The 18,719-nt window shown below is 52.5% G+C and overlaps 1 protein-coding gene across 12 annotated transcripts in view; it reads left to right on the top strand.

Moving 5' to 3' along the window:
• The window catches only part of ANK1 (ankyrin 1), a 239,438-nt gene that overhangs the window by 115,975 nt on the left and 104,744 nt on the right, over positions 1 to 18,719 (top strand). For 11 of the 12 annotated variants that reach the window (XM_060407159.1, XM_042241370.2, XM_027962535.3 and 8 more), the window contains exon 2: positions 18,331 to 18,432. In XM_060407159.1, coding sequence (XP_060263142.1) covers positions 18,331 to 18,432 — 102 coding nt within the window. Of the gene's footprint in view, positions 1 to 11,508; positions 11,572 to 18,330; positions 18,433 to 18,719 lie in introns of those variants that run through there. The other variant, XM_027962537.3, reaches the window with a different exon arrangement.

Below are 18,719 nucleotides of genomic sequence, written 5' to 3'. Positions count from 1 at the left end.
GCCCATTTCTCTTTCTTTTTCTAATACGTAACCTTTATTTAGGGGTTCAAGGTGTGGGGGCGTCACTAAGAAAGTTCGTGTTGAAAAGTAGCTAGGGAATGGCTATTAAGAGTGATTTTAGAGTAGAAATAAGGTCTTCATGAAGTCATAACATTTTGGAGATGGCAAGAGAATGAAAACATCTATAACATTTTATTTCTTTAAAAAAGACATGAAGCCAAGGTTTCAGAGGACTGTCTAGTCTGCCTTCATCATTATCCAGATGAGAAATGTCTAAGCGAGAGACAGATCTCAGAATTCACCCATGGTGGCTGGGGCTTTCTGCAGATGAAGTCGGATAGAGAGAAATGTAGATTGGCCTGATGACTTATAGCTTATTTCCTCACCTTTTTATTTAAATAATCATAAAAGGACTGATATAAATACTGTATGAAAAGATATTTGAAAGAGAAGCCAGCTGGAATTCACAAGAGGGTTAAATAGAGAGATAATGGTCTCTATTCAATTATTAAGAGTACTATGACGAGCCCTATGTGACATATCCTGTGTAGCATCTGCCCTGTTGCCTTGGTAGTAAAGAGAAAATAGCACCGGGAAGGCAAAGGCAGCTGCCAACGTGCTTTTCAGTGGTAACCACTAAGTACCCTGTTGAAAGGAGCTTAAGAGCATCTTAAAGGACAGAGCCTGCCTTCCTGTTGTCAAGTTGTGAAAAACAGCAACCTTCAGGGGCTGGTTGGTGGGCTGGGTGGTAGTTTAATTGGCTTTGATTGCCTTGAAACGTTTTGGCTCCAGGAAGAGAGAGAGGAAACCTTTTCGGTCAGCATTCAGCTGTCAGGGCCTGAATGGAAGGGGTGAGAAGTTGGTTCCACCGCAGAGGATCCCCAAGGGCTGCACTGCCTCGGGCTGAGCACGCAGGGCAGCCGGGGAGGCTTAGCACCTGTGGCCTGGACCTCCCTTCGCCTGGTTTGGAAGTGGGTGTCCCCGAAGTCACAGTGATGATTCCAGAGAACTGAACTGGGGAGCCTGGGATTAAAGTCAACCTTAGTCTGTGCATTTCCCGAACCCTCTGGGAAGGACAGTGTCAATCACCTCTTATTAAACCTTTAATACAGACTTACAGACACATAGAGCAAGATAGTGGTTAGCAGTGCAGGTAGGGGCTTAGGAGAAACAAACTCCTATGTATAAAATAAATACAAGGATATATTTTACAGCACAGGGAAATAGAGCTAATATTTCATAGTGACTCTAAATGGAGAATAATCTATGAAAATGTTGACTCAGTATGCTGTATATCTGAAACTAGTATAATTACTCAACTACACTCAACGAAAAAATAAAACAAAAAAACTTTGGGGGCCTGGGCTCATAGAAACAGTGGTCTAACATTCTGCATTAAACATGCCTTGGAGCAGTGGCTAGGGTCTGTCTTTTCTGATTATAGAGAATGGCCACATTCATAGACAGGTCCTAGTTGTACTCAGATTTCCAGGATTGAACAATTCTTTCTGGAAAATTCTGAATTTCGTGTTTCTCACAAACCCTAAACACACCTTTGGCTCGCTGAATCAAGCAAAACTCAGAGCAACTGCCTCTACTCTGCTCCGCGTACCAGCCAGAGCATCGTATCACTGTTCGGTGACTTTGGGTAAATTACTTAATGTCTTCATGCCTTAGCTTTGTCTTCTGTGCAATGGGGACAACGATGGAAGCTACCTCATGGAGTGGTTGTTAAGGATAAAAGATGTTAAGTAAAATGCTTAGAATAGTGCCTGGCTTGTAAACTTCAGCTATCATTATTTTTGAATCATGTCTTTCTCCTGCCTTTCATCATCCCCATATCGAATTGTCATGATGGTGAAGTATCACGGCCATGGAGCATGGAAGGGGTCACCCAGCATCACCTTCCCAAGCCCCAGTTCCTAGTGGATGTCTCTGCCAAGCTGGGAAAGACTTGCTACCCAGGCTGGACAAACTCGGGGGGCAAAGGCCACTCTGGAATCCTTCAGGCAAGTCTCCATGTAGCTAACAATGGGCCACCCCCTCCTGGCTCTGTCTCTTTAGGGAGAACTGTTCACATAAAGCCCAGCCATGCAGGGCTATCAAGGCTGATGCTTGACCATCCTTCAGAAACTCTGGTACGACGGGTTTCATTACTGATAGACAAGCCTGTTGCACTACTTGAAAGAAAACAAGGGTTTCCGTGTTAGCATGTGCACCTGAGAAGTGAGTGCGGCTGTACAGTTTCTCCAGCATGTCCACCTCTCCTCCTCACGCCCCCAGGTTGCAGGGCAGATTCCTGCGATGTGAGGAAGCGCTGGGGATAGTTTAGTCAATGGGACCATCCGACAGGACATCACATTGCATCCCCCGTGTGTTTTCAGAAACACGTGCAGTTTCCGCCCCAGGTCTGGGCTCTGCACTCAGCAGTCACGCAACATGATCTGAATGTAGCTAGCACCTCACACCATGGAGAAAGTGAAGTGTGATGTTCTGATGGGGGCCAGTTCACTTGCCGATGAGGGATGCTCTTGGAATGATACCGACGCCTCTCATGACATCTCACGCCCCCTCCCAGCCTCCACAGAGAGATGTGAACTGTTGCAGACCTGAGGAGCTGGAGTTGCTCTGTGGGGCCCAGACTGGCAATTTAGAGCTGATGGAGATTGTGGGGGAAGGGCTGGGAGCCACAGGCTGGGGTGGGGGACCCTTGTCTGCAATGCAGCCCCCCTAAGGACTGTAACCTCCCCACTCAGAAAACCACAGTGGTCCCTAGGCTGTATCCACAGGCACCATTGTGGCTTACAGGGAAATGAACAATTGGGTCAAATAGCCCTGGACATCTGATTACTTTTTCACTGATGTGACATTTACAAATCTGATCAATTCAGATTCCAATTTGGCTAACGTTCCTGGAGCCTCTGGTGTGTGGGCAGAATCATGCTAACACTCACGTCTTGTTTTGACCCGGCCTGGCCAAAGCTCCCGTTTGGTTGAGACACGTACTGAGAGCTGCTTCCATGCTGGGCACAGGGGTTCTGAGATGCGCAGGAGAAGATGCCTCATTGCTTCTTTACTGCCCTGTCCGGTGGCCCCAGGGCTGCTCAGCAGAAGCACTTGCTTGTTCTCAAGGCAGTTCATCCTTTAGGAGTTCTGGGTCTATGTCTTACCCAAAAAGAGAAATGGATAGTGACGCTGAAACTTGTTATTGAACATCAAACTTTCTGTTCTCTTCGTTTGGCTATTTGATGAGAAATTGATGTTGGCTTCTCACTATTGGGGAAATAATCTCGTTCCCTGCAGACACGACCCTCGAGCCCCCTCCCCACCTTCTCTCCAGCACAGGGCAGGATTTCCAGGGTGGGGACTGGGCACAGAGACCCCTTCAAGGGTCAGGGTGGTTTTTTTTTTGCTTCCTCCTGTTGGCAATCTTGGCTGTGGGCTCACAGGACTAAGGGGCAGGGGGAGAGGGGGTTTCCAGTTCTGATCTGAAAACCAGAGAGAGGGAGGTGACTGATACATATAAAGGCAGGTTGATTTTTCACACTGAGAGGGGGTATATTTTTAAAATCTCAATACTGAAACACAGACCCAGCAGGCAACTCAAGGCTTCATGGTGAGTGGGCAGCTTCCACAAGGTCAAGTCCCAGAGGGGCCTGTGATGGACAGTCGGTCTCTAGTTCCAGCACGGACGGGAACCCCTGTGTGTAGGTGAAGGGAAAATCCTAGGTTCAGCTGCGCACTCCCCGCCTCCCCGCTGCAAGCTCGGGTTTAAGGCTGGCCCTCCCTGGAATCCATGTAGCACCTTCTCGTAGGTTTAAAAATAGACTCCAGGCCTGCCAACCCTCTTAAAAGGAACATGATGAGCGGAGTGCCAGCATCGTAGGACCTGACACCCGGCTCCCATCAGCTCCCTAAATAGACCCCGGGCTCTGGGTCCCGCGGCCACTGAACTGACTGCTGGGAACTCCCCACACAAAGTTCAACAGGAGAGCAAGCCGGGCTCTCTTTCCCTCGCCTCTCTCGCTTTCCTCACTTTTGCAGGTCTGAATTTCTCGGTCCACTGGATTTCTCGGTTCATTCAACATGACAGCTGTACCATCTGTTCTGTGAAGTCCCTCCCTAATTAACTGGAGAGGGGGCCAGGGCAGGAGGGTGCAATGCTGTCCACAAGAGGGAAGACATCTCCCCCCCCCCCCCACAGCAGCAACAATGCTCTAGACGGTTCGCAGAGTCCCGGGGTGGCTGACCGCTGCCCCAGGTGCAGATAAGCCAGCCTGCCTTTCTCAGTAAAGGGCGGAGCCCTGGCGCCCACCCTTATCGGCCTTGGACAGAGACTCGGGGCCGGGGCACCTCCCTGCATGGGTGCGGGGCCCAGCAGATAGAAGAATAGTCGGGGGCAAAGCCAGCCTTGCCGACAGGGGAGGAGCTGTGGCTCGGAGCAGGGCTCAGGAGCAGGGTTTCAGCTGTACGTATACCCTGAGACCTGGTCCTCCGCTGCAGGGAAAGTGGAAATGGAAAATGATGCAGCGAAAGAAAGCCCAGGAGGTGCAGCTGCTGCAGCATCACAGCAGCATGCTGGGGGTGCTGGGATCCTGTTCCCAGCCATGGCGGTTCTGACCTTGCAGAAGCAGTGACCGGGCCCAAATTTTCCAGTGTAGAAGCCAAATCAGTCATACCCCCTGTCTCAGGGTGGGAGGGGAGGAGGTCACCTTTGACCAAGGCTTTCATGAAGGAAGCTAGAGGGAAGGAAGGAAAAGAGCATCCTTGCCATTCATTGAGGACCTACTTCGTGCCCGGGGTGGTGCTGGGCATTTTTACGTTATTCGCACAATACCTGGGGCAGGGGACAGGGGAAGGTTATTTTCATTTCACCCATGAGGATGCGAATGCTCAGAAAAGTTATTTCCTTTTATCAAAAGTACATGAGCCTGCTAACTTTGAGTATTTTAAAGCTGCCCAGAAAAGCAGATGGTGATCGTGACACTACCATTCCGGGAGGACCGAGCATAACTTGATTACAGAGGAGGATTAAAACTGGAGGGACAGGAGCCCCATGAGTCCTCCAGTTCCCTGCAGGGGGAGAGGCGTGGTCACTGCTCCAGGTGTGAGTTGCCAGGAGGGCCATCTCTGGAATCCCAGCTCTGCCCTGAGTCTCAGCTTTGACATCCCTGAAGAGAGGAACCAGCTTGGGTCACAGCTGGCTCCTGTCAGAAGCCGCCTCTTCCTGTTTCCCCCGAAAGGCTTCTGGGGAGGCAGTCATCCAAGGACCCCAAGCACCCGAGATCCTTTGCTTCAGGCTTCTGAGCAAAGGGAAGCATTCTCCCAGTTTGTGGAAGGAGCTAAGGTTCACAGGGGATTCCGTGGCAGGGCGCCTGGGAGCCGTGTCCCTTTCTTCTCTCTGTGCCATCTCTGCCTGGCGTAGGTGATGCGGCCCGGAGCACAGAACTCCACAACTCCTCCAGCACCTCATTAGGCTCATCTGCGAGGAACTGCAGAGACAGTTGGTAAAATATGCAGCACGACTGGGAAAAAACTGCACACGCCGTGAACCCAGAAGATGGAACAAGTGGTCCTTACCAAGCAGCCCTCATCTTTTCCTTAGCCCATCAATCCCTTTCTGCTCCTTTGCGTTGGCTGTTTGCTTTGATGTCAGTGACTTTCCTGGCAGATCTCCCAGGCACACTAAATACCTGTAATAAAACTGAGTATGTAAACGCACTACCACGCGTAAAACAGATAGATAGTGGGAAATTGCTATATAGCTCAGGGGGCCCAACTCAGCGCTCTACGATGACCTAGAGGGGTGGGATGGGGTGGGGTGGGGGGAGGCCCAAGAGGGAGGGGAGATATATAAAAAACATATAGCTGATACACTTTGTTATAGAGTGGAAACTAACAACATTGTAAAGCAATCATACTCCAATTTTTTTTTTTTTTTAAAGACACATTGAGAAGAGCAGCCTTCAGGCATGAAAATATACAGGAAATGGACGAGCAGCAGTATGATTCCTTGTTGTCTAAGGATGAGGGAGTAATGGAAGGTTGAAGAGGGACAGTCCATTAAGAGGGAAAAATAAGGGCTTATGTTTCTGAATCCCTAGAGCCCAAAGAAACCCTTAAAAGTCATCAAGTTTATCCTGCATTTCTATGCGCTGTATCAAATGATGAGTTTTATGTTTCTCCGCTGCTCCAAAGCCCCTGCCCCCCAGCAAGGATTCAGCTCTTTCTGAATAATGAATTCTATTATGCCACATCCCTTAGCACTGGAGGAAAATTCTTCTGTCTGATCTAACCTTCCTCACATCAATTTAACCCCATGATTGACAGTTTCCTTATGACCCATGGAAATATTCATACATCGGTCAGCAAGCATTTATTTGGCACCACCACCCAGCTCTGTGTGGAGTGAGGGAGAGGGGCTGGGCATACAGGGCACGTTTACCAAGCTGTCTCTACCTGTGGGAAGCTTATAGCTGAGTCATGGCGCCCGCGGCAGCTGGGGAAAGGGCGCCATATAATTCGTCCCACTCTGGGATCTGGGTTCTAGTGCTGGAGGGGGTCGCATACATCTTAAGAGCCATCTTCTCGAGCCTTCTGTCTTTTTTTATTTTTTGGCCGTGTGGCATGTGGGATCTCAGTTCCTCGACTGGAGATGGAACCAGTGCCCCCAGCATTGGAAGCACAGAGTCTTAGCCACTGGACCACCAGGGAAGCCCCGTGCCTTCTCCTCTTTAGTGTCAGCCACCCCAGGTCCTTTATTGAATAATGTGCCTGGAGTTGTTTCCTTCTCCTCTTGGGCTTTGTCTGACTCTGCATATCTAAGTTGCAAAAACCTCAACCCTTCCGAGGTCACAACCAACCTCAAGAATTCTTGGAAGTCCTGAGTCCTCAAAGTCCTCTGATAATATCTCGGGCCCTTTCCCATTCTCAGCAGAACCATGGGTTGTATTCCGTTTCTGGTTCCACTCTCTTTTTTGATTGTGATTGCATTGAATATATAACCCATAGCTTTATGCTGTAAAGAACCCTAGGCTTCGGAGTTAGATTCCCTGGGCATCAGAATTGGTTTGGGAGTTTTTTGCTATTTAACTTTGAATATTTCACTTGAAGGATCTCAGTTTTTGTGCTCTGGGGAGGAATTGGGCGGTTGGCAATGACACATATACACTATTGATACTAGGTATACAATAAATAACTAATGAAAACATACTGTTGCACACGGGGAACTCTACTAAATGCTCTGTGGTGAGCTGAATGGGAAGGAAATTCAAAAGGGAGGAAATATGCCTATATGTGTGGCTGATTCATATTGCTGTACAGCAGAAATTAACACAACATCATAAAACAACTCTACTCCAATAAAAATAATTTTTAAAAATAGATGTGCTGTTTAGAAAAAAGCTCAGTAATAAGACGACAAACAACCCAGTTAAAAAAATGGGCAAAACATTTGAACAGACATATCACTGAAGACAATATGTGGATGGCAAGAAAGCCCCGGAAAAGATGTCTAGCGTCATTAGTTATTGCTGCTGCTGCTGCCGCCAAGTCACTTCAGTCATGTCTGACTGTGTGTGACCCCATAGATGGCAGCCCACCAGGCTCCCCTGTCCCTGGGATTCTCCAGGCAAGAACACTGGAGTGGGTTGCCATTTCCTTCTCCAATGCATGAAGGTGAAAAGTGAAAGTGAAGTCCCTCAGTCGTGTCCGACTCTTAGCGACCCCATGGACTGCAGCCCACCAGGCTCCTCTGTCCATGGGATTTTCCAGGCAAGAGTACTGGAATGGGGTGCCATTGCCTTCTCCAACAATGAAATACTACTACACATCAATTAGAATGTCTAAATTGGGACTGACCATACCAAGTTGGGGCTTCCATGTCCTAGCTATTGTAAATAGTGCTGCAATCAACATTGGGGTGGGCTTCCCTGGTGGTTCAGATGGTAAAGAATCCTCCTGCCCATGCAGGAGACTTGGGTTTGATACCTGGGTCGGGAAGATCCCCTGGAGAAGGGAACAGCAACCCACTTCAGTATTCTTGCCTGGGGAAATCCCATGGACAGAGGACCCTGGCAGGCTACAGTCCACGGGGTCACGTATTGGACATGACTGAGCGACTAACTAATACCAAGTATTAGCAAGGATATGGACCAATGGGAGGGGCTACAAACAGGCAGGAGGAAACTGTTGGAGGTGATCTTGGAAGTTCCTTCTCATGACTGTAGTGATGGTTTTATAAGGCTATGTATGTATAAAAGCTTACCAAGTACATTTAAAATATGTAGTTTATAATGTGTCAATTATACTTCAATACAGCTGTTCAAAATGCTCTGTTTTTCAGTTCATTGTGTGAGTCAATTGTATTTGTGTTTTTGAAACAATTATAAGTACTGTTCTTCTTCCATTTGAGTAGGGCATTTCTCTCTCTCTAAATGTTAATGTTGGAACAGTGCTTTGGAATCCCTTGAGATATTGCGCTGGGCTATGATCGGGGCTGTTCCAGTAACCATCATTTATTAATTGAAGCTCGCTGTGTAGAGGCTTTTAGCAAATCTGAGAGGCAGTTTTAAGGGGCACCGGAGCAAAAGACCTGTGAGAGAATGCGTGTTTTTAAAATGTGTGCATTTTTGTGCCTGAAGGAGGGCCTGTGGTGAATCCCCCTCACCCAGGCACCTGTCTTTGGTACAGGGAGGTGATGTTTTCCACCTTTCAGAGGTTGCCTGTCCTCTGGTGGTGATAAGGTTCTTGCAGGCCTGCAGAATTCTGATGCCCTGTCTTCAAATACCAGTGTTGTCACTCACACACGAGTTCATTACATTATACACGGCAAGTCACTCTTTTCTGGGATCTTCCTGTCCCTCTCTCTTGATCCCTATTTATCCCTTTTATTGGGGACCTTCCCCTAATTGTCAAATAGCTTTGAAACAAATAGCTTTGTTTTTTTTTCAATTGAAATATAGTTGATTTACAATATTAGTGTTCAGTTTCAAGTGTACAACATAGTGATTCAGAATGTTTACAGATTGTGCTCCATTTAAAGTTATTATAAAATATTGGCTATAGTCCCTGTACTGCACATTACACCCTTATATCTTGTTTATATAACACCTAGTAGATTGTATCTCTTAATTTTCTCCCCTACCCCCTATCTTCCCCCTCACCGACCTCTCTCCCCACTAGTTTTCTGTATCTGTGAAGCTATTTCTCTTTTTTTATATTCATTTGTTTGTTTTACTGTTTAGATTCCACATATAAGTGAAAATGCATGGCTATTTGTCTTTCTCTGTCTGACTTAATTTCACTAAGTGTAACACCTTCCAGGTCAATCCACGCAGTTGCCAATGGCAAACTTTCATTCTTTTAATGGCTGAGTAATATTCCATTACCAGCTTCCTTAGTTGCTCAGTCATCAAGCATCCACCTGCCAGCGCAGGGGATGCAGGTTCAATCCCTGGATTGGGAAGATCCCCAGGAAAGGGAAATGACAACCCATTCCAGTATTCTTGCCTGGGAAATCCCATAGACAGAAGAGGCTGCCAGGCTACAGTCCACAGGGTCATAAGTCGGACATGACTTAGTGAGCACATAACTCTTGCCTGGAGAATCCCATGGAAGGAGGAGCCTGGTAGGCTGCAGTCCACGGGGTCGCTAGAAGTCGGACATGACTTAGCGACGTCACTTTCACTTTTCACTTTCATGGATTGGAGAAGGAAATGGCAGCCCACTCCAGTGTTCTTGCCTGGAGAATCCCAGGGACAGGGGAGCCTGGTGGGCTGCCGTCTATGGGGTCGCACAGAGTCGGACACGACTGAGGCGACACAGCAGCAGTAGCGGCAGCAGCTCCAATATTCCACTGTCTATACCACAGCTTCTTTACCCATTCCTCCGTTGATGGACACATAGGTTGCTTTCATGTCTTAAAAGAAAGTGAAGTCACTCAGTCGTGTCCGACTCTGTGTGACTGTATGGACTGTAGCCCGTCAGGCTCCTCCATCCTTGGGATTTTCCAGGCAAGAATACTGGAGTGGGTTGGCTGTCTTGGCTGTTGTAAGTAGTGCCACTATGAGTGCATTTTTTCGAATTAGCGGTTCTATTTTCTTGGGCTAAATACCCAGGAGTGGGATTGCTGGATCATATGATAGTTCTATTTTTAGTTTATTGAAGAACCTCCAGACCATTTTCCACAGTGGCTGCACCAATTTGCAAGAGCACCTTACTTTGGAAAACAGTCAGTTTTTCTAACCTCAGAGCATCTCGCGTGGTGTCCCCTCCTGGCACTGTGGGCACTTGCATTGGGGATCTTGCCAGTGCTGCTAACAGAAGGGCTTTGGGGTCGGCTGGACCCTCTGTTTGCTAGTAGTAACCTCGGACCTGACCTTAACCTCTCTGGGCGCAGCTTGTCTACCCATACAACTCCAATAGCATCTTCAGCCTCAAGAGGTGGCTGCGAGGGTTAAATCAGGTAATGGCCATATGTCCGTCCTTCACCTCACAGTTAGTTAACGGGGGTTGATGCCTCCCAAACACACGGCCCTCCCTCCTGTGCCCCTGCTTCGGGGCGGGAGGGGTGGGGAAAGACCCTGTGCTATCTGGACTGCTCTTTGCAGAAAGCGTGAAGCTGGGCTCACGAGACGAAACACGCATGTTGGAGCAAGCCGTGTCGCCAGCGGCTGTGACAGCTCCCGGAGTGCTTCTGCGGGCATCGCTCAGAGTAATTCCTGGTGTCACCCCTATCTCCCGGACATGCCTTTGACATCGCCCCCCGTCCCCGCCCCGGAATGACCTCGGGAGAAGGGGAGGATGGTCCGGGAGCAGAATCTGGGCACTTTCTCCGGCCCTGGGTGACAATGCCCTAAACCCCGCGTCAGCCTGGAAGGATGAAGGAAGACGTAGTAAGGGAGTCTGGCCTCGCGGCTTCCCTCCGCCGCTGCGCGCTCTCGGCTGGAGCTGAAATCTCGGGACACACGCGGGGCGAGAGCTGGAAACGCGCAAGGCGGCGATGGGCATAAATAGACTCTGCTGAGCTCACCCTGGCCGGCCCCGCCGGCCCCGCGGCCCATTCACCCGGGCGGCCGGGGAGGCAGGAGGCAGGGCGGCAACGCCATGCAGCTGGGAGCGCCTCACCTCCATTGGACGTGGGTGCCGCCCCCCCAGCCGCCGCAGGACACTGACCCCCGCCGGCCGCCCGCCCCGGCTGCTCGGCCAGCGCGCCCGCCGCAGCCTCCCCGCGCCCGCGCCGCGGGTCTCGGCCGCAGGCGCCTCGTCTCCGGAGCCCGCTTCGCGTGAACTTGCCCAGCAGACGCGAGGATGGGGGACACAGTGAAGAGACCCCTCTAAGGGCTGGCGGGCGGGCCGGGGCCGGGGGCCCGGGGGCCCGGGGGCCGGAGCCCCGCCGGGCCCCGCCGAGCGGCCGGCGCCGGTATTTTTAGCCCGATGCCAGGGAACTTGCTGGCGCTCCGCGCGCCGCCGAGCAGATAACGGGGGAGGGGAGCCGCGCGCGGGCTCGGGTTTCCGCGCGGGCGCCGGACGATGGCAGCGCGACAGGGCAGGTCGGGTACGGACGCCGCGGTGAGTGCCTGGCCGCCGCGCCCGCGCGGGGTCCCCGCCGCCGCCGCGCCCCCAGCCGCGGGCTCGCCGGGCGCCAACTTTCGGGGCGCGGGAGCGGGCGCGGGCGGGGCCGCGCGCCGGCCGCCCTTCTGCTGCCTCACGCCCGCGGGCGCCGAGGCTTCCAGCCGGAGCCGGAGGAAAATTCCTCTGACCGGAGGCCACCGCCGCGGAGGGGCTGGTGCGGGACGCGTGCCCGGCGGGCAGGCGGGCGGGCAAACTGGGGCGCACGGGCTGGCGCGCGGAGGTGCCCGGAGGAGAATCCCGCCGGGCCGGCTCTGCGGTTGGGCGAGGAGGACGGGGTGGGCACCCGGCCGCCCCTCGCGGGAACCCCCTCGGACCCGCTGGGATGCCCCGGGTTTGGCCCTGGCTGGAGAAGGGCCGCCTAGCGAGCCTGCGGCGCGCCTGACCCTTAGACCTCAGGAACGCGAGCGACCGGACGTCCAGAAGCAGCGGGAAATGAATGGGGGAGAGGGAGCTGGCCGCCTGTCCTTTGTCATCCTCATCCTCCCCCTGGAGAGCTATATGCTGTCCCCATTTTAGCAGTGGGAACGTTGAGGTTGGGAACTTGTCCGAGGCACAGCATCAGGTGGCAGAGCGGGGCTCCCCGCCAGCGCTGCCCACCCCGCCAGCGCTGCCCACCGTCAGGGTCTGCGGGTGGCTCTTCTCCCGTCCGGCATCTCCCAGCCTCCCAGCCCGCTCCCGGAGGAGCGCAGCAAGGGGACGGCTGGTTTCCCCCAGGCCTCGCACCGGGGTGGATAGCTTCAAAAAGGACCCTGGGGTTTCCAGCTTCCGCGCCTCCTTTCGTCAGTGACACCTTTAACAGTTCAACTCTCCAGAGAGCAAAAGGAAAGGGACCCAATGAAAACGCACCCTGGGGCCTCAGGGGTTCACGGCTGCTTCTCTGTAGTCGGTGGGCTTGAGGCAGGAGCTAGGCAGGTGTGCGCCCGCGGGCGCTTCGCCTTCCTTTTGGAGGCCCCACCTGGACGCCCAGGAGCGCTGAGTCCCAAGGGCTCTCGGAACTGGAGGGCTAGCCGGACGCGCAGGCCCTGCTCTGCTGGGCCTCCTGGTAGAGCCGCAGCCCCCTAGGACAGGGTCCAGAGCCCGGACAGGGAGATCCAACCCTGCCTCTGGCCAACTAACTGCCTTTTGCCCAGACAGGACCCTTTGGGAAGGAGATCGCCTCTTACCGCTGTTTACAGAAACTGATAAGAACCCAGTTTCCAGTCATCGTTTTAGATGAGAATTTTGCACTGAAAGACCTTGAAAAAGTCATGATTCGTCCTGGGAATGCTCAGGTCCTCTCAAGCTCCACACAAGGCCTGCGGAGACCATGGGTTCTCCCTGCCTCCTGGTCTAAACCTCAGCTTCGCTCTGGTGTTGGGCTCTGGTCTTGGGGAGCCTCTCCCACCCCTAGATGCAATCTCCCCCCCAACTCCCCCCACCCCCACCTCCGGACACCAGGCTTGCTGACATTTGGCAGCTGGCTTCTGGCTCTCCCTCCTGGAGACACTGGAGCCCCCTGGGCTACTATCTATTGCTATATTCGTATGGCCCCACTCAGGAAGTGCAAGTTTAATAATAGTCTGGGTGTCTCAGGTAACCAAGGGCTTACCTCCCTTTTCCGAAGAGCAGTCCTGATGGGAACTTGACTCCCAGGAGGAATCCTGGTCCCTTTCTTCCCTTCTACTTCCTTCCTCCAGAGGGGAGGGCTGAAGTGGGCACAGTCTCTGAGCGTGGGCAGAAGGCTCCCCACATCCAGCCAGAGCTGAGCTGGAGAGGAATCTCTGGGCAGTGAGGAAGCACTGCTGAAAGTTACGTCCTGACCCGGCCAGGATTCGCTGTGTGACCTTGGACAAAGTGCTTAACCTCTCTGTGCCTCGTTTAGCTCCTCCGAGCCCGCTGCCGGAGGAGCACAGAAAGGGGACGGCTGGTTTCCCCCAGGCCTCGCACCGGGGTGGATAGCTTCAAAAAGGACCCTGGGGAAACAAGAAGTACCTGCCTCCAGAAACTACTGGGGGTAGCCAATGAATCTGTTGGTGGAGAGGGCTTAACACAGAGGAAGGGCTTCATGAAGGTAACTCCTGTTGTGATGGAAGGAAGTTCAGGGACATCATGTGAGTTGACCTGTAGGGATGGGGGTGGGGACACCATGAGATGTGTGTGTCCCCTCCTGCCCTCAGCGCTGGTGGTTCTCTCATGGGAAAAATTAGATTTCAATAAAGCTCAAGATGAGGATGGAGCAGAGGTGTGCGCAGGAAGCCTTGGTGGGGTGATCAGAGGGGTGACAGCTCTCGGGGGTGATGCAGAGGTTAGGGGCATCATGGATTGACTTTTCTGGATGCAGAGAACAGCCTTCTTTAGCCCCTCTGGTCTCTCCACTCAGAGGCTGCCCTGCAGGGACAAGCGCTCAGGAAGGGCCAGGGACTCTGCTCCGGTCTTCCAACCACTGAGGCAGTCTGGTGCATATTTGCCACTGTTGATTTTCTGGTTGGTGTTTACTCATGTGAACAGTCTAAAGTGGAGCCTATTGGAGTCTTTTGACTTTCCACCCTATTGGATTATAGACTGTTCCTAGATGCACCAGGAAGCGGTTCCCAGGACATGTCACTGAGTTGGAGGTAATTGAATTAGCAGCTCAGCAGAATGAGCTGGCAAGAGGTGGTCTCATACTCCAAAGTGGGTCATTTGCTGTGCAACTGAGATAGTCCCTGGCACCCAGGAGGTGCCCACTGCATGCCTGTTGAATGGGTCACTTTCTAACTCTGTCATGTTGCGCTTCAAATCTTGAGGGCAGGGACCCACATGCAGAATTTTTACTCTTTCCGTCTTTGCCCTGGCAGGATCCTGGACTTGCAACAGGACCTCGGGAAATACTTGTAGGGTTAACCGAGGGGGTACCCAGTGGAATGACACCATTATTACCTGCAATCCACCTGTAAGATACCCCCAGGATCCTGCTTGGGTCCTGACTACCCTGTGCCCAGAGAAGACCAGAGAGGAAACGAAAAAGACAGCAATTGAACCTCACCTCTAATTATCTAGGTGACCTTAGCCAGTCACTTCCTTTTTGCCATCAGTTTTATCATCAGAGAAGGGAAGGACTGGGACTAGATGATTCCTTTCTAGAGGCCTGTCTTGACCTCTACTCGGTGGCCAGGGTCAGAGCAGAGACCTGCCGGGTCGCTTTCTCTGCTGTGGGTTCATTGCTTAATTAGAAAAGGCATGGGCCCCTCCTAGCCGCTACATCTGTCAGGGCTTTCTGGTCACCCTCAGGTTTGAAATTGCAGAGAATGCACCTCGGGATCAAAGGCAGTAGGAAGGTGTCGGCTTGGTTCAGGGAGTCGTGGTGGCCTGAATCCCTGAGTATTAACTAACGCAGAACCTGGGCAAACTCTTCACCTCCCCCCAACTTCTAAAATGGACGTCATCATTACACCAACCTCAACAATCCAGTTTGTGATCAGGATTAAAAGATAGAATGTTGGTCATATATTGAATTGGCCAAAATGTTCATTCGGATTTTTCCTTAACAGCTTGCAGAAAAACTCAAACTTTTGGGCCAGCCCAATACTTGCCCAGTCATTGGTATAAATATTATAATTTCACCGTTCAATTATATACACAACAGAAAGTATTCAGCCTTCCTCAGCCTAGTCTAGGTCGGGCTTCCCCTGCCCTCTATTAATCTGCTTGTCTGTCTGTTGTAAATATTCTCCTTTGCTGCCTAGATTCACTGTTTTGAACAGTGACAGTGCCATTAGCTGGCGTTGCATCTGTTTTTATCCACCATGCTTAGTATGCTGCAGAAGATGATCTGGGCAGGTGGGAGATGTGTTTCTAGTACTCTCATTTTCCGGGAGTAGTATACTGTATTTTTCTAAACAGCTGAGTCCACACAGGCCTTCTGAACCAGCAGGCATAGACATTTTTCGAGGGACTAAACCTTGAGCCTGATTTCTCTGGGAATCCAGCTCATAGGGAACCCACGGATTGGTCCTCATTTCTGAAATACTTCCTCCTTTACAGATGCCTTGCCAAGAAGCCTGGGGACACTAGGTGCCCTGTGTTTTAGGTCAAGGGATGTCTTGGCCTAGCAAACGATTCATGCTTTGAGGGATTCAAAAGAGATAGAAGATTTGGTCCCTGACCCAAGAAGCAAATAATTTGCCCATGGGAAACAAGACTTGAATAAAAGAGGAGAGTCTATTGAAAATGCACTTTAAGAAATCAAGCTCTTATTCCTAGATTTAAAGATGGTAAAGACTGAGTGTCCAAGGTTGGCATCACAGAGGACACAGGGCCTGAGTGAGCCGTGAAGACTGGGTTTATCAAACGAGAGTGCGTCAGAGTGTGGGCCTGCTGGGAGACAGGATGGGAATGCTGGGGAGCGGGGTGGGGGAGGACGGGGAGGAACCCGCCCTCTTGCTGTGCTGGGGGTGTGGGATGCATGTATGTCATGAACCGGCAAACTCAGGGCTTGGCTTGGAGATAATGTCCCGGGACCCTTGTGGGCCTGGAGTCGGGGAGGACTGGCAGGACATCAGGGTTTTAGGAAGAGCAGCGGGGTCGAGTGGAGAAGTATCAGCCAGGAGTCTTGGAGCGGGACTGGAGGGCTGAGATGGCTGGGAGCAGCCCTCGGGGGTGAAGGTCTGTAAGGCTGGAGACTCTTTTTTTGCCTTGGATTAGCTGTTTGATTGGCAAAGGTGTGCAGCCCCGCTCTGGTTTAATCGCAGGATGTTGAAGTTGTTGGCTGTAGATTTTGAATCTTCCATGGTTAGGGACCATCATCTGCTCTAACAAACTGTTGGAAACTTGGTGGCTTAAAACCAGGAGAAGCTTCTCTCACAGTCTGGAGGCCAGAGGTCTGAACTCAAGGTGTGGGCAGGGCTGAGCTCCCCCTGGAGGTGCCAGCGGAGATTCTGCGCTTCTAGCTCCTGCTGGTTGCCAGCTTCCTTGGCTTGTGGCCGCATCACTCCTATCTCTGCCTACATCTCGTGTGTGTGTGTGTGTGTGTGTGTGTGTGTGTGTGTGTGTGTGTGCGCGCGCGCGTGTCCACGTGCATGGTTTTCTGTCTTCTATAAGGACACTTATCATTGGATTTTGGGCTGGCTTCCTGGGTGGCACTGGTGGTAAAGAACTTGCTTGCCAATGCAGGAGACCCAAGAAATGTAAGTTCAGTCCTTGGGTCAGGAAGAGCCCCTGGAGGAGGAAATGGTAACCCACTCCAGTATTCTTGCCTGCAAAGAGTAGGACTAGAGGTGGCAAAGAGGACACAAATGAAGTGCCTTAGCACAAAAGCCTACAGGGTATTGAGGGCATGCATCTCAAGACCTATAACACCATTACTCCACAGAGACACTTTCCACAGAGGGCACATGCTGGGGTTCCAGGGGTTGGGGTACAGACCTACCTTGGGCACCACCCTTCAGCCCACGATAGCACGTTCTCGGATGAGGGGAGTGTGAAACAGGGAGACACAGCACCCCCGGATGGATCTTCTGGAGGAGCGGCGCAACCCCCCCAAACCTAAACACTCCCCTTCTCTCGCGGCCTGTCCTGTGACAGCCCTCACCTGTTACATTCACCCTGAGTGCCCACCACGTGCAAGCCGTGCTCAGTGCTCGCGCTGATGTAATCATTATCATCACATATAATCTGTGATATTTCCATTCAGTTTCACAGCCAGGGTATGGGACAAGCCTTGCCCTCCCCTCACAGATAAGAACGCAGGCCTGGAGGTACCTGCGGACCGTAGGACCCCCTAGACACGTCGGAGCTACGTCTGCGCTTGTCTGCCACGCCAGACCTTATGTCTAGCAGCTCCTTTCCCGCTCTCTCACCCCTTCTCCCTTTCTGGCTGTCATTCATCCCTAACACGAGCTGGCATCCCGGGCAGGGCCTGCTTGCATCTGTAGGGGGCTGACCCTCAGCCTACGGACCCTAAGTGCTTTACTCTCGTTCTGGAAGACTGGCGAGGGGCACCTGCCAAGTCAAGGGGCAGGGCCAGGCTGTCGCTGCACCTCTTCCCCACTCTGTGACCCTGCACAAGTCACTTGGGCTCTCTGGGCCTCAGTTCCCGCATCTGTGAAATGGGGATGGCAGGAGTACTTACCTCCTGGGGATGTCTTTAATGGCTAAATGCATCTCTCTCCCCACCGCCCCCACCGCCCCCCCACCCCGTGTAAATGCATATTACAGTCAAGTGCTGATAATGGTTCTCTGGCCTGTAGTAAGTGCTGTGTGCTGTTTATGTGAAAACAAAACCCACACAATAGCACCAAAGTGCTTGTGTTTGGTTCCCGCAGAGCCTCTCCCTTGTCTCAGTGGGTGGGGCCGGGTGGTGGGGACTGGGTGGTGGGGGCCGGGCTCCTGAGTGGGAGGGTGGAGTCCGCAGAGGGCCCAAGGCAGGGAGACGCCAGGCCTGCTGAGACGTCTCCTGGGTGGAACGGAACCCTCTAGAAGGCGGCCCCTCCTGGGTCCCTTATAAATACTTCAGAAGGCAGGCAGGCCGTGCTCTGAAGGCAGCCTCACCCTCAGGCCAAGAGCCGTCCGTCCTGGGGGGCTCCAGACCCATGCACGCCTGGGGACCATGGTGGGCACTTAACAGGAGGGGGTAGTGGCTGCCGCTGGGACCTCGGTTCTGTGCGCAGCCCTGGGCTCGAGCGGCCCGTGAGCCCCTCAGCACGCAGACCCACTCACAGCTGCTCTCTGTCCTCACAGGCCGATGCTGCTACCAGCTTTCTGAGGGCAGCCAGATCAGGTAACTTGGACAAAGCTTTGGATCACCTGCGGAATGGGGTAGACATTAACACCTGCAACCAGGTAAGTGAGACTCGGGCGGGTGTGTGGTCTCTGAAGAGTGACTCTTGCCTGGAGCCGTTTCCTGAAGGCTCTGCCTCTATTAACCTTTTTCTCCCATGGCCTCAAACACCCCCTGAGGCTCCCACCCGCTGAAGGCCCTGCCCCGGGTGTGTGCCGCCCGGCGATGGCCCAGGGCCCCACGGCGAAGGGCTAGTGCCCCAACAGCGTGGGCCACACCCCATCCACTCCCCGAGGCCTCCCCCCTTAGAAGTGCCCACGGGTGCCTGCTGCAGTCTTGGACTTTGTGG

This window comes from Ovis aries, chromosome 26 (genome assembly GCF_016772045.2).
Source record: "Ovis aries strain OAR_USU_Benz2616 breed Rambouillet chromosome 26, ARS-UI_Ramb_v3.0, whole genome shotgun sequence".
NCBI lineage: Eukaryota > Metazoa > Chordata > Mammalia > Artiodactyla > Bovidae > Ovis > Ovis aries.
The sequence above is the reverse complement of the archived record's forward strand: the minus strand, read 5'-3'. Positions and strand labels throughout refer to the sequence as shown.